Here is a 12,868-nt window from a genome sequence, read left to right on the forward strand (position 1 = left end):
TTAATTTTGCCTGCTCCAGTACCTGTCAAAACTTTGACACACAAAACGGTACATTCAATGTCAAGGAGGAGAAGCTTTGTTCCATTTGCTAGCCCATCTTCTAAACAGAGGTTTTGCAGTAATACTAAAGGCTGCCCAAATTTCAATTCCAGGCTGTATTCAGGAAAATTGTGTATGTCAATCTTGTTAAGTATTTCTTCAGGCTGAGCTTTTTCAGAGGAATCAGTTATCTGATCAATCGCGGCTGAGATGTGGAGTTTTGATGGTAATAGCCTCAGGCACTGTTTGTTAATCAATTTCACATATTTGTTTAAAAGCGTAATTATTGCTCATGATTTTTAATACCCTGTCCTAAACTCTTCTGAAAAGTCTTGTCCAGCTGTGGCCAAATCACCATATACAAATTTGATTATGTTGGAGGACAGGACTTTGATTGAACTGTTCCTGAATAGAGACCCAAAAGGCAACTGGATTTGATCTACCAATTCCCTCTGAATTGTACCTTCACCAACGTTGAGCTGCCATTTGTTGAATTGGACAGCTCCATTTGGGACTGAGCCAGCCCAAGGGCCCAATAATCAAACATTGCAATGTGAGTGGTATTTCCGGACTTTGTTCCACAATGAAGAATTTAACATGCATAATTTAGATTGTGAGAACATGTCCCCCAACTTAACAACGGGTAAAGTTTGTCAAAAATCTCCACCAAAGATGACCTTGACACAATGACACTGCCAAACGGAACATCCCGCCCCTTCAAATCACAAAAAGACCTATCCACTGCTTCTAACAAGAGTCAATTCTGCATTGAAATCTTGTCCCACACAATCAAGTCTATTTGATCCAGGTCCCGGTGCAGAGCTGATCGAGGTTCCCATGTGCATACTGAGGTAGAGTTGACTTTCAAGGGAATTTTGAACTTTGCATGTGCTATGGTCGCGTTATGTAATACCAGAGAAGCAATACCTGAGGAAGCGATGGCAGCTAACCGGAGTCCTTTTGCAGTATAGTGGTTGATCAAAGTGGTCATGACAAAAGTCTTCCCATTTCCGCCAGGGCCATCTATATATGCTAGGCAAGGTCTGTGTCTTTGAAATTCTTTGATGATACCGTTGACGATTACCCGCTGGTCTTGGATCAGTTGCTGATAATTATCTTGGTACCTCTCAGCAAGACCGTAGTTCAGTTGAGTCTGCAATTAAAAAGTAGGAGCAAAGTCTGGCCATGAATTACGCCCAGGGCAGGTTAAACCCTCATCCTTGACAGACTTTGAGTTCTTTGCCAGCTGAGACTCAATTCTGAATGATGTTAACGCAATACGGTTATCCGGAGTAGGCTCAATACCGGAAGGGTTGTTGCGGAGACTGTATTTAGAATCATTGCCTAGTAAATCTATATATTTGTCCAAGAGCCATTGAGGGTTTTCCGGTGGACTGTAAAAAAGCATGAGGCAGAACAGGGCTTGCAACCCGTCACCCAACATCCACAATGAGGCTTCCTCAATACAAGTTTCATAATGTTCATCTGAAGCTAGAAGTCCTAAGGATTTGGCAGCGGCGCGGAACGTTGTGTTGGTTGTTCCATGGACAGTTTGGAGATCTAGAGGGTCTTTGGTCCTCCCACGTGGAGAAGCAGAAGTCTCAGATAATATTGTTTGCCTTCAGAAATGTTTGCAAAGTAAATCCCTCCCACAGCTTCAGAGGCAATGACTCTGGGTTTCCATTGCTTATTGTCTGTCCAGGTAAAGTACTTCGGCATGTCTTGGTAAAGGCATTCCTCCAATAGTCAGGATACGCATGGTTGGTCAGTTCAGTTGTTGGTTGGAATGCCTTTGTGAACTTGTATTTACATCTTTCATCCTTCCAGCAGTTGGATTTGACACCGCAGGGTCCGTGGAGCATGTTCCTGGTGACAATTTCATAGAGCCTAGTCAGGATTTTCAGCAGTGATTAAAGAATCAATCTGGGATATAGTTTTGGGTATGTCTGGGGTTTTAAGCATAGCCATGAGGTGAGCGTGTGGAAGACCTCTTTTCTGGAATTCTATAGTCAAGACATGGGCCGTGACTCAGCCTAGTCAGTACTTTTTTAGTAGGTCCTCTAAAAGACATAGAAACTTGCAGAAGAAGACTCTTGTGACCAAATATGGCCTGTCACTTGGTCGTTGTCCTGGTTTCAGTGCCTCTTCTATCTCTTTCCACTTTATGTTGGCTGTCATTGTGATGAAAAAAGAAGGAGGACCAAATTCACGAACAATGGCCATGGCATCTTGATAGAGCTGAATCATGTTGCGCGGGAAACCTGCAAACGTTGAGGGCAGAACCATGCGTCGACCTGTAAGCTAGCAGCTAGCCGAGCCAGCGCAGCTAACTGACAGCGCGCTAGGTACACTACACGGCAGTTGCGGGGCGCCGTCAAAAATGCCGGAATTACTTGAGTGAAAGGCGTGTGAAGCGCGCGCCTTAGGACTGCGTAACCGCAGCAAGGGATCAACAGATCTACAGAGTACAAGTAGTAGGAATTCTCCGAGAAGGAGGATCACTCAGATCTGATTATACCAAGCCCGCCAACATTGTAGTTTTTGATACACCTTGAACACTGTGATTGGGGCCTTGATCAATCTCTTTTCCTTTATCACTATTTGACTTCAACTCCTCCACTCAACCTCGCCGATACCAGGTAAGTCGAGCTTCCTATTCTTATCTCTCCTCTGTCTAGTTCCTGGCGAGTCGTAATAGGCTCAGGTTGACCAGAAGTCAACAGCCCCTCCTTATGGAGGCGTGGTTTTATTCCTCCCGCTGAGCCGGTCGAGTAGAGCTCCGACGCATACGTCGCGGTAGCTATTTCTGCCAAATCTATTCAGGGCGCTGTCACTGTAGAGACTCGCCCTGACACAACCTGTAACATCAAGCTCATTCTGTAGACATTCCACTAATCTTCGGTACATGGCTTTGTTTTATGCCTTGGAAAAGGAATGAACGTCTAATAATTATTGCTATTGTTTGCCGTTTGGCCATGTTGGTGCTTTTTTTTGGGCAATGATAAGCAAGCGAGAGGATGACCGGATATGCTGTTGTTGTGATTTTGAAAAAGGCATGGAGGGTTTTGTATTATGGCTCGGAAAAGGAATAGCGTCTAACAATTATTGCTGATAAGTTTTCTACAAGGGGGGACCGGTATGAAGCCCCGGATTCCACTTAAGGCAATAGCCGCTCCTCCGGCTAATAAGGTAACGGCTTCAGCGTTCTCTTGTACACTTCTGACCGCTCTTGGTCTTTTATTCTTCGCTGCTCTTAGCCAAATATCCTAGTCTGTTGTCCGCCGCTCTCGGCCCAATATCCCTTATGCAAGCCGTTTGCGGCCATCTTGTATTATCCTTCTTCCTCTTGTTATCTCAGAGCATGTACATTAGTTTACCAAATCTAGCCCGGACTTCTCCAAGTCCGGCCTTCCTTTGTATCCTCTCAAACCCCTCACAGACTCGTCCAATGAGTCTCCTCTATTCTTATCTTCTCTCTGTCTCTTTCTATTGTTGAGCTGTCTCATCCTTTGGTCTATAAATAGATCACCTTCTCCATGCAATGGATCAGCAACTAAGTTTGCTCGCATCTTTCCCGCTCTTGAAACCAGCGAGCATCACACCAGGGACCAGCAAAAATGAGGATGTGATGTTGTGATGGAGTTCGGAAAAGGTGTGATTTTTGTTTGTTGTGCATTTCAGAAAGGTAAATACATGGTTGGTTTAAGAATTCCTATTGTTGTTTAAGGGTATTGTAAAGTTTACATTTTCTATCTATGTAACACAAAAAGGGTCGCTTTTGAAAGCTGTAAAAGAGAGTGTTGCATGTGGTTCACGATCAGCCCGGTTCTGAATTCGCACGGTGCGGGATTGAGTTCAGTGTACAATGATGAATAGTCAAAAAGAAGGTTAGAATTTCTTGATGCAGAGAACAAACAACAAGATCAAGTGCCACAAGAGAATAACAAAGGTTTGAAGTAGGATACTGGGAGTACGTTGTAGATATGGGGGAGACAAAAGGTATAAATAGAGGCTGTGGGGAAGAGGGTTGAGGCAAGGCGCCCGAGTTTCAGACTCATATGGGTAGCCTTCAGGAGGGAGAAATGCTGGGATTTTTTTTTCAGAAACCGGGAAATCTCTGTAGGAGATTATGATAGTTGGCTCTGACACACATGTCCTTTACAAATTACCTTCTTTTCCTCAATGTTTGTCTACTCCTTGATTTCCCTCTATTTCTTGATTATGACCAATGAGCCCAGAACAAACTTGCCTTGACTCTCATAAAAATCAAAAATATGGGTTGTAGTGCTTTGCATTCCAATTGACAAATAAAAAAAAAAACCCCTTTTGTGCAAAGGGAACAAAAAAAACTTATTTGTTTGGATGCTCAACAACTACAATCCATGAAACCAAGACGATATTGAGATATTGAGAGAATCAGAGGTGACAAGAGACTAGAAAACCAAGGAGAGGATGCTCTTGACACTGCAAGAGCAAATCAGACTATTACTGAGAGAGTAAGCGGAGAGGTGAGACTGGCAAGTGGAGGAGAAACAACTATCTGATATACATAAACACTAGCTAAAGGGAAGAAGGACATAAACAAAATCATTGGGTGTTTGGAGGAGGGGCACCATTTTGGCCTTCCCGGGTGGAAGAAGAGGGGAATGGAGTGGAATTAGGAGCAGCCGAGTGGAACAGATTGGAAGTAGATGCGGCCGAGTGGAACGGAATTGGATTGGCAAACAGGTTCCTCAAGTAAGGACTAGGACCGGAGGCTTGAAGGGTCGCAGGAACTTGGTGGCTCAACTCCATTCGGAGTTGTAACATCTCAAAGCTGTGCTTCAAAGTTTGGTTCTTGGAGGTCTTCTCGGCCAGTTCCTTGCGGACTTGTTGTAACTCCTCCTGCAAGCGAAGAACTGGGATGTTTATTCCCTCTCGGAGGCGATTGGCTTCATCTTGCAAGCGGTTGATGGTACTGGTTGCATCTTGCAGCCGTAATGCATAAAATTGAGACAAACTGGACTCCATCTCGCGAGATTGACGGGCTTCTGGGTCAAAAAAGGAAGCCAGAGAACCTTGAATTCCACCTTGCGAGTTCGAAGTACGACGCGAGGACCCCGAAACAGCCGAAGTGGCCCTGGTCGAGGTTTGCGATTGGGCATTTGAACGATGGGTGAGGAAGCTGCGAGCCTGAGACAAGTTGTTTCAGTCACTTGATGCGGGAGCAATCGGCGAGTGTGTAGTAGCTCCCGTTTGGCTGATGGAGCTCTGAGAGAGGTCGCCGGCCTGATGAGTGTCATTTTCTTCCGCATCCGCCAAGTCTGGCTCCTCATCAACCTGTGTTGGATCGTCGGGTAGCTGCGATTGAGAAGCACTCCAGCCCGAAAAAAAGGGTTCCTCGGGAAGATTGGGACTCGCCAGGCTCGCCCTCGCCATCTAAGCGTCCATCACCCGGAGAAAGAGGGACCGGATTCCCCACTCCGTTTCTGAAAGAGCATAGGTTAGTTTGATGTGTATGCAGCTTCAGAACAAGGGTGCAACATACCTCTCGTTGCCACTCTCCTCCGCGGTGTATTCCTCATCAACCATAGTAATGGTACGTGATCTCTCTTTGATTAAAAAGTTCGCGCGTTTTGCCTCCCGAATCCAAGTAGGACAAGTTGGATCTGCGGTTGGCTTCTTTGCCGTCGCCAACGCTTTAAACTTCATCTTCAATGGTTCACAGTCGCGGGGGGTTCGACCATTACGAGCTGCATAATCCGAGTAGAGCTCATGAACCTTTTGCCACTCATTACTTCCTAAAGGAAGTATTCCCTTCACAATCTCCACAAGAGCGGTGGAGTCCTCGTGGGAGTAGCCTTGTGAGCCGGGTTGACGCCCCGCATTCCTCCTCTGGCCGGTGTTGTTTTCACCCGCGGGTTGTTGAGTTGGTTGATTTCCTTGAGTTTGAGTCAAAGTTTGAGGCTGACTTCTTCGGATGGCGGACTTGCTTGACTCATTGTTTACTGAAGGTGGTATGCTAAAGCAGAAGTGGAGGGATTTCAATGAGGAAGGTAGGATACAATGGTTCCAAAGGACTTGAAGGGATCTTTTCTGATGGATTTCTGACCAGGGACGGTGATATCGGGTAGGATATATGTCCTCTCAGTCTATCATCTATCTTTTCCAGTGGATCTCCGACCGGAGACGGTGATGTCAGGTAGGGTATATGCCTGTCCGATCTGCTCAGAGAATAAGATTTCATCATACCGGACAGGATATGAGGATAAGATTTTAGAAATCCAATAAAACCCTTGTGTAAATTAAGACCGGGGAAAATTACAAAATTTTCTCCTAAAGTGGGATCTGGGAGGCCCCCAGAACCAACGGGAAGTCATCCAATCCCTCTAGAATGAAGAACTGGGGCCTGTAAACAGGGGTGTTTCAAATCCCAGAAAGAAATGGCGGAGAATCTCAAGAGAAGGGGCTTAAACTTACTAGTATAAGACCCTAGAGTCACTTGAGGTTCTTCAGGCGTGAAGTTGGGCAGTTGGAGGCGCTCAGAGGAGGTAATCTTGAGGGCAGGGTGGTTACTGGACAGCTTCAGGGCGGAAATTGGGGCTAAAAATCACAAAAGTAGGTATTTTACCTGGCAAATCACAGGCTATTGAGGCTGTTGAAGGCGGGTAAAATTCTAGTAGGTAATGTAAAGCTGGCGAATCTCCTTTTGGGCGGAGAAAGGGCCCTTTTTATAGCATAGGCAGGCCTCCAGGGGCGCCCAGGGGACATGGGGACACTTGTGGGCGCATTCTGAGGCAATTTGGTTGCGCTAGAAGGCGCTGTGGGTCGTGGAACCTTGTGGCTTGGATACAAGGGTTGCCAAGGACCATTTACAGAGTTTCTGCGTGATTTTACACATGCCTTACACGTCATGGGGGCTGGTTTGGGGGTTCTGTGACGCTCATTTCCGTGGAAATGTGCCACAGAAGGTACTAGAACTGGCTTCTGTGCACTTGTACACGTGCAAGCAGTGCTTCATACAAGTTCTGGAGGCGCTTATTAAGTGCTCCAGTTCATTTGACCCCTTCTTCATATTTACTACAGTTGTAATTTACATGTAGTGAGGTTTGGGAGAAGCTGGGGCGCTTTCTAGTCTCTCCTGAGCACGCTACAAGAGTTCTTTTCAGTCTAGAATGTTTTTATATTGAATGACGTGGTAATTACATCTTGTTTGGTGTTTAATTACATGTGTACAAGACATATAACACATGTAATTTTGCTATTGGGGCGTATTCTGGCCCATTCTCACTTACTAGTAGCCTAGGCGCATTGGTTACGGGCCAGTTTATGCAATATGCATATATGTACACCTTGCGCGCGGGCTTGAGCTCTAGGCAACAGAGCACGCGGGCTTGGGTGCGCCACGCAACAAATAAAGCCATCTTTTAAACTATACACAACACCTCAGTTACGTCACTAAAACTGGGTGTAAAAATATGTACTTATATATATATATATGCATACAAGTGCATTCACGCGGGGCGTGATGCACTTGCTTAAACTTTGAAGTTAGTTTACACAAGGAAGGGATAATAATTAAGGATACGTGTGAGTGAGGTACCCTAGGCTATTTTACCCGTAGAATCAGAATCTTCTATAATATTTTACTTATTGATTACACAAAGCTAAGTAATCAATTATTTACATATGTATTTAATGTTTTTGCGTAGTTTTACATATGTAAGAGTAATAATGTCTCTTTCATATGTAAAACTACTTATATATTTTCATTTGTATCTTGTCACGGTGGCTCTGCCATAGTAGCCAGCTGACAGTATGAACAAGACTGGAAGTCAGCTTGAAATCAGTTGGAAATCATCCTGAAATAAACCATAACTTGCCAAGGAATAATCCAGAACTCATCTGGAATTCATCCAGAACTCATCCAAAATATAGGCCTTTCTTGGCTCCATGACCTGTGTGTCCTTTTCATGGGGATGTGAAAGGCGCAGTATGTCATATTGTCCCCCTCATGTACTCGCGTACATCAGGGGGACAATTGGGGTCTCAACACAAAGTTTTTACTTTTCATGTGGCTGTGAAAGGCCCATCCTGTGATATTTCCACCTCAATGTACGCACGTACATTAGGGTGACTATTAGCAAAGTGCAAAAAAATTCACTTGCATGTGCACATGTGGATTTTGAAAAGCAAAAAGAAAACAAAAAATCACACAAACATTTTTGTGAAGAGGTCAGGATATGTGGCCAAACTGGGGTGGCACTGCAATCCAACCTTGACTTACCTCAAACTTTCACCCCAACACAATATTTTATCACTATTTTTTTTAGCCAAATTCAAATTAATTACAGCATTTCCAAGAAAATGGGTTTCACTAATTTTACTGCAACATTACCACATTCCAAAATTCTAAACCCAATAATACCAAGTTGACTTTTACTCTAATTTTGTACATGAGGGCATATAATGTGAATTACAAGAAACTCATTTTTTTTACAGGAATTACATTCAAGAATGGCAATTTTGCTTTCCTATCCTTTGACATCATCAAACAGGGGCAATTGGTGAGTTGGACTTGGGGGTGAAATATCATTTCATCATATTTTTTCCACTAGTTGTACCTAGAAAACAAAATAATTCTACACAACTTTGTGTTGACTCCCAAACCAATTCTGACTGACTTTTGACTCACTTCTGCATCCACTTCAATTCATTTAGGGATGAGTTACTGATGCACACCAGGCTCACATCCAACCAAAACTCACATCAAATTCAGCTCTGGCACTCCCTGGGGAGTGGGAACATATCTCCCCTGGTGAAATGTATTGTGTTTTGAAAAAAGCTTGGACACTTTTCCAAAATCAGTTCTGCACCGGAAAGTTCAAAAGTTACACTTTTGGGGTCTGGGAGGCACTGGTAGCTGGATATGAGTAGAATCTGTCATGAGGGAACCCCATTTTTGGCATACATCAAGTGAAGTTGGTGTTTTTGTGATGGAGGGGGGGGGGGGGGGGATACCAAATGTACAAGAATTATTCAAAACACAATACTTATGAGATAAAAGAGAATCTGAGCAAGAAGATTATTGTGGGTAAGCACCTAAAAGCAGGCAGGTTGCACCCGGTAAAGAGTCTGGTTGGAAGTGGAAGGAATGGATTGTGCGCTTGCACTGCCTTCGTCTATCTTGAGGTTGTCTGTTGGTGCTCCTACGCTCTAGACGGCCATAGGCCCGGCGTCAGTCTCTTTTCTGATTTGTTCTGTTTTCTTGTCTTCTTCTACTCACGGATGCAGGTCGAGTTACCGGAGTAACTTTGCCTTGTCCTGTCTGTATTGGTCTGCTTGATCTTGGTCTGTTTGTTTGGGAACGGTTTGCCGTATTAGTTTTCTGTTCTTTATGCTTTATGGTCTGTAGTCTGTTTTCTGTGCTTACTGATAGCTAAGGCCTCCGACGATAGTCTTGAGAGCAGGTCTGTCTGGGTTTTGAGTCCGAGTCGTTCCGCAAGAGTTCTGCAACGATAAAGTCAGCCTCAAAGTTACAGCCATTCCAAAAAAGCTTGGCTTTGTTGGAAGGAATTTCCACCCAAACTTTGTATCGGATTTGCCAATAATCACTGGCAAGGTTGGACATATGTATATTCATGCCCACCTCATTCTTATATGCAGGGTGCATATACAGCAGCCAGATGCCCTCAATCATCTTGTTCCTTTCATTTTTTCCTAATTCTGAGTTCAGAATCAAGCGATTTGGCTGATTCTACCCTGGATGGCATTCTGATCATGGTTGCGAGGTTGGAAGGTGCTGGTCCCAGCGGCCGGTGTGTTTTTCTTTCGCTACCAAACGGCTTGATTGGTGGGATCCTGCAAGCGACTGCGCTTGCAGGTCAGGATATCATGTGTCCAACCTTGATGTTGGATGCACATACATTGACAAATACAGAACAAATTTCCAGCGGAAATTCCTTCCAAAGAAGCCAAGCTTTTTCAGAATGGCTGTAAGTCTGCTTTTTGCTTCTTCTTGGGACGTACAAGGTTCTGGGCTGAGCTTGAGCTTGTCTATGTTCTGTGAACTTTAAGGTTCTGGCTAGTGAAGCTTCTGCAATCAACAAAGCAATCTTCAGGATACTTTGCGTCAGCTTTGCCGTGGTTAGGGCTGGGGTCTGGACTGCGAAATGGGCTAACCTTTACTTGCAGCTGGGCTTGCGCCTTGGTCTGGCCGCGCGAGCTTCCGTAAAGGTTGCTGCGGGTTATGGTCTGAATTCCTACAAACTTGCACCAGGCATCCGGCGCCAAGACCGATTGGAACAATCTGGAGCTGTTTGTCCACCTGACTATCCTGCTCCTGACCAACCGCAACCCGCGTACGGTGCGGCAAGCGGCAATTGTAGCCGTTGGGCTAACTTGGTAACCCGACCGCTACTTAGCAGCTGGTTGGCCTCCTTAGCTCACCTTGGTTATGATAACTATGGCCCTGTGAGCCTGAGTCTCTATAGTGACAGCAGGACAGAAGAAAAAAGGGGGGGTAATATTTGGATTTCTTTGGATAAAGAAAATACAAATATAAAGAGAGAGAGAAAAAGAGAGAGAAACTGAGCAGGATCAAGATAAGCAGAAGTCAAGGTTATTATGGTGGGAATGCACGTCCACTGGCAATGCTAACTCTTCAGAAGAGTGCTGCCAAGCTGTGCTAGAGAGTGCTACAGCCTCCTCTCACCAAAGAAACGTGGAGGGATCCTGGATTAGATAAGTTTAATCCAGTCACAATTTTTTAGCTTCCTTCTGGATAGTCAAGTTTCTTTAAAGGGAAACCTATGTGGTTTTTTTCTTGCAAAAGCCACATCAATTTAGCATTCACTGCTGTTTATTTCTAGTACTTGTGTCGAGGATAGTGTAAACTTCACCCGGTTTTTACGGCGCCACAGCTGATGCTATGCGCTTTAGGGTGTACATTTCTCTAGGGCTAGTAGGGGTGATGAGTCCTCAGCTAGCCCGAGTGCGGGAAAAGGTTGAAAGTAGAAACCCCTGACTTTCTGGCCACCCTAACCCTAACCCTGCCCCTGACTCTGTCACACATTGACTCTGTGTCACACATTGACTCTGTCACGCATTGACTCTGTTACACATACTATGTCACATGTGGGCTCTGTTACAAGTTGACTGGGTTAGCCGGTGACTATGTCACGAGTTGCCTCTGTCACTGATTGCATGTGTGACGCAATCACTACTGTCACTGGTTGACTTGCTCATGGGGTGACTGTTTCAAGGGCTGCCTCTGTCATGGGTTGCCTGACTCAAGGGATGACTCACTGGCGGGTTGCCTGTGTCATGGGCTGCCTGTGTCATGGGCTGCCTGTTTCAAGGGATCACTGCACTTGTGGGATGACTCTGTGACAGGATCACTCCCATCAAGGGATCACAAATGTCAGGGATTGAGCATGTACCCCCCCTGACATTTGTGATCCCATGGATCACTACTGGCACACATCAACTCTGTAGCACAATAACTATGTACCAGGTTGACTCTGTCACCTTATGACTATGCCCTGGGTTGACTATGTCCCGGGTTGAATCTGTCATGGGTTGACTCTGTCACAAGATCAAGACAGAGAAACACGTCAAGGGTTGCTTTTTCAAAGATTGGAATTCACATGGTTTGTGTGTGTCTCATGGGGTTGATCCAGTAGTGTTTTCACTCTGTCTCATTCTTGTGGAGGTTCTTGGGGGTGTTCTTGGGGGCGTTCTTGCGGGGGTCCTTGGGGGCGTTCTTGGGGGTTTCCTTCTTGGTATACTTCTCAAAGACTCAAACATGGCCATGATCGTACAAGGTAAATTGCTTGGGGTCGTTGACAATGGCACAAGCAGCTTTCATTTCGGCATCTGTTGGTGGTTGAGGGTACAATGGCTTGTTATTTGTTGGCAGTCTTCCTTTGAAATCTTTGCCCCTTGCCTTGGTTGCTTTCCTTGCCGCCTCTCCCGCCTCCAGGTCAGCCGTGATTGCCGGGAAAAGATCAAAATGCAGGTCAACCTTGACAGTCTTCTTGAGATAGCTGCCATGCGGAGGAGCCATGTTGCTGACTTGCTCGCGGGTGGCTGCCGCCTCGGCCAAAGCACGCTTCTTCGCCCAGTTGCGCAAGGGGAAGAGATCTTGGGGATAGAGACTCTTTATCGACTCAAGACTACATTCTTGACCAACGCTCAGGCCTGTCTATTCTATCACGGGCGGACCGCTGGTCTACGAAACACGCCCGTCCGATCCTGCGCATGGACTTTGGCACCCTCCTGCGTGCCTTGCTCGCGTGCCATCAAGAAAAAGAATGCAGATATGAAGGGACAGCCCTGTGATCAAGAAAAGGCAAAGGCCAGCAGATATGGAGGGACAGCCCTGTGATCAAGAAGAGGCAAAGGCCAGCAGAAAAGAGCAGATCAAGCAAGACACAGAGTTGTACCTCTGAGATAAACAAGGTTCAGTGAAAGAGGTTACTTACTGTCAATATCCTAGGCGCCTGTGACGGTAGGTATACTGGGAGTGTTGTAAGCTCTTTGGTGGTGATCCTGGGGTTATCTGGGTGGTGGTTCTGGTGTGCTGAAGTCTGTAGATCCGCCTCAGGAAAGGGGGATCCAGACTACGAAAATTTTCACAGTTTGCTTATGTAATTTACATATGTACATGTGGTTTGGCGCGCCTGGTAGCGCTGACACGTCACAACTGCGCATGCGCGCCACAACTCAATAACTCAGGGAAGGAATGTAGTTAAAAAGAGTTGGTAAGTTGTAACTAGGGTTAAAATTGCATGAGGAAACAGAATATGAAGTCAAAACAATGTTATTTCAAAAGATGAAAAAGATATGA

The 12,868-nt window shown here is 45.4% G+C and overlaps 2 protein-coding genes across 2 annotated transcripts; both read right to left on the minus strand.

The window, feature by feature from the left end:
- Positions 1-4,626: 4,626 nt before the first annotated feature.
- Positions 4,627-6,020, minus strand: PtA15_11A400 (uncharacterized protein; the record flags this gene model as incomplete). Its single annotated transcript, XM_053161305.1, has 5 exons — positions 4,627-5,203; positions 5,235-5,289; positions 5,359-5,507; positions 5,567-5,913; positions 5,991-6,020. 5 exons carry the CDS (start codon positions 6,018-6,020, stop codon positions 4,627-4,629), a joined length of 1,158 nt encoding a protein of 385 aa, XP_053025264.1.
- A 5,687-nt stretch (positions 6,021-11,707) lies between these two features.
- On the minus strand, positions 11,708-12,085 carry PtA15_11A401 (uncharacterized protein; the record flags this gene model as incomplete). The annotated part of the gene is made up of 2 exons (XM_053161306.1): positions 11,708-11,806; positions 11,867-12,085. 2 exons carry the CDS (start codon positions 12,083-12,085, stop codon positions 11,708-11,710), a joined length of 318 nt encoding a protein of 105 aa, XP_053025265.1.
- Between the last annotated feature and the right edge of the window lie 783 nt (positions 12,086-12,868).

This window comes from Puccinia triticina, chromosome 11A (genome assembly GCF_026914185.1).
Source record: "Puccinia triticina chromosome 11A, complete sequence".
Classification (NCBI taxonomy): domain Eukaryota; kingdom Fungi; phylum Basidiomycota; class Pucciniomycetes; order Pucciniales; family Pucciniaceae; genus Puccinia; species Puccinia triticina.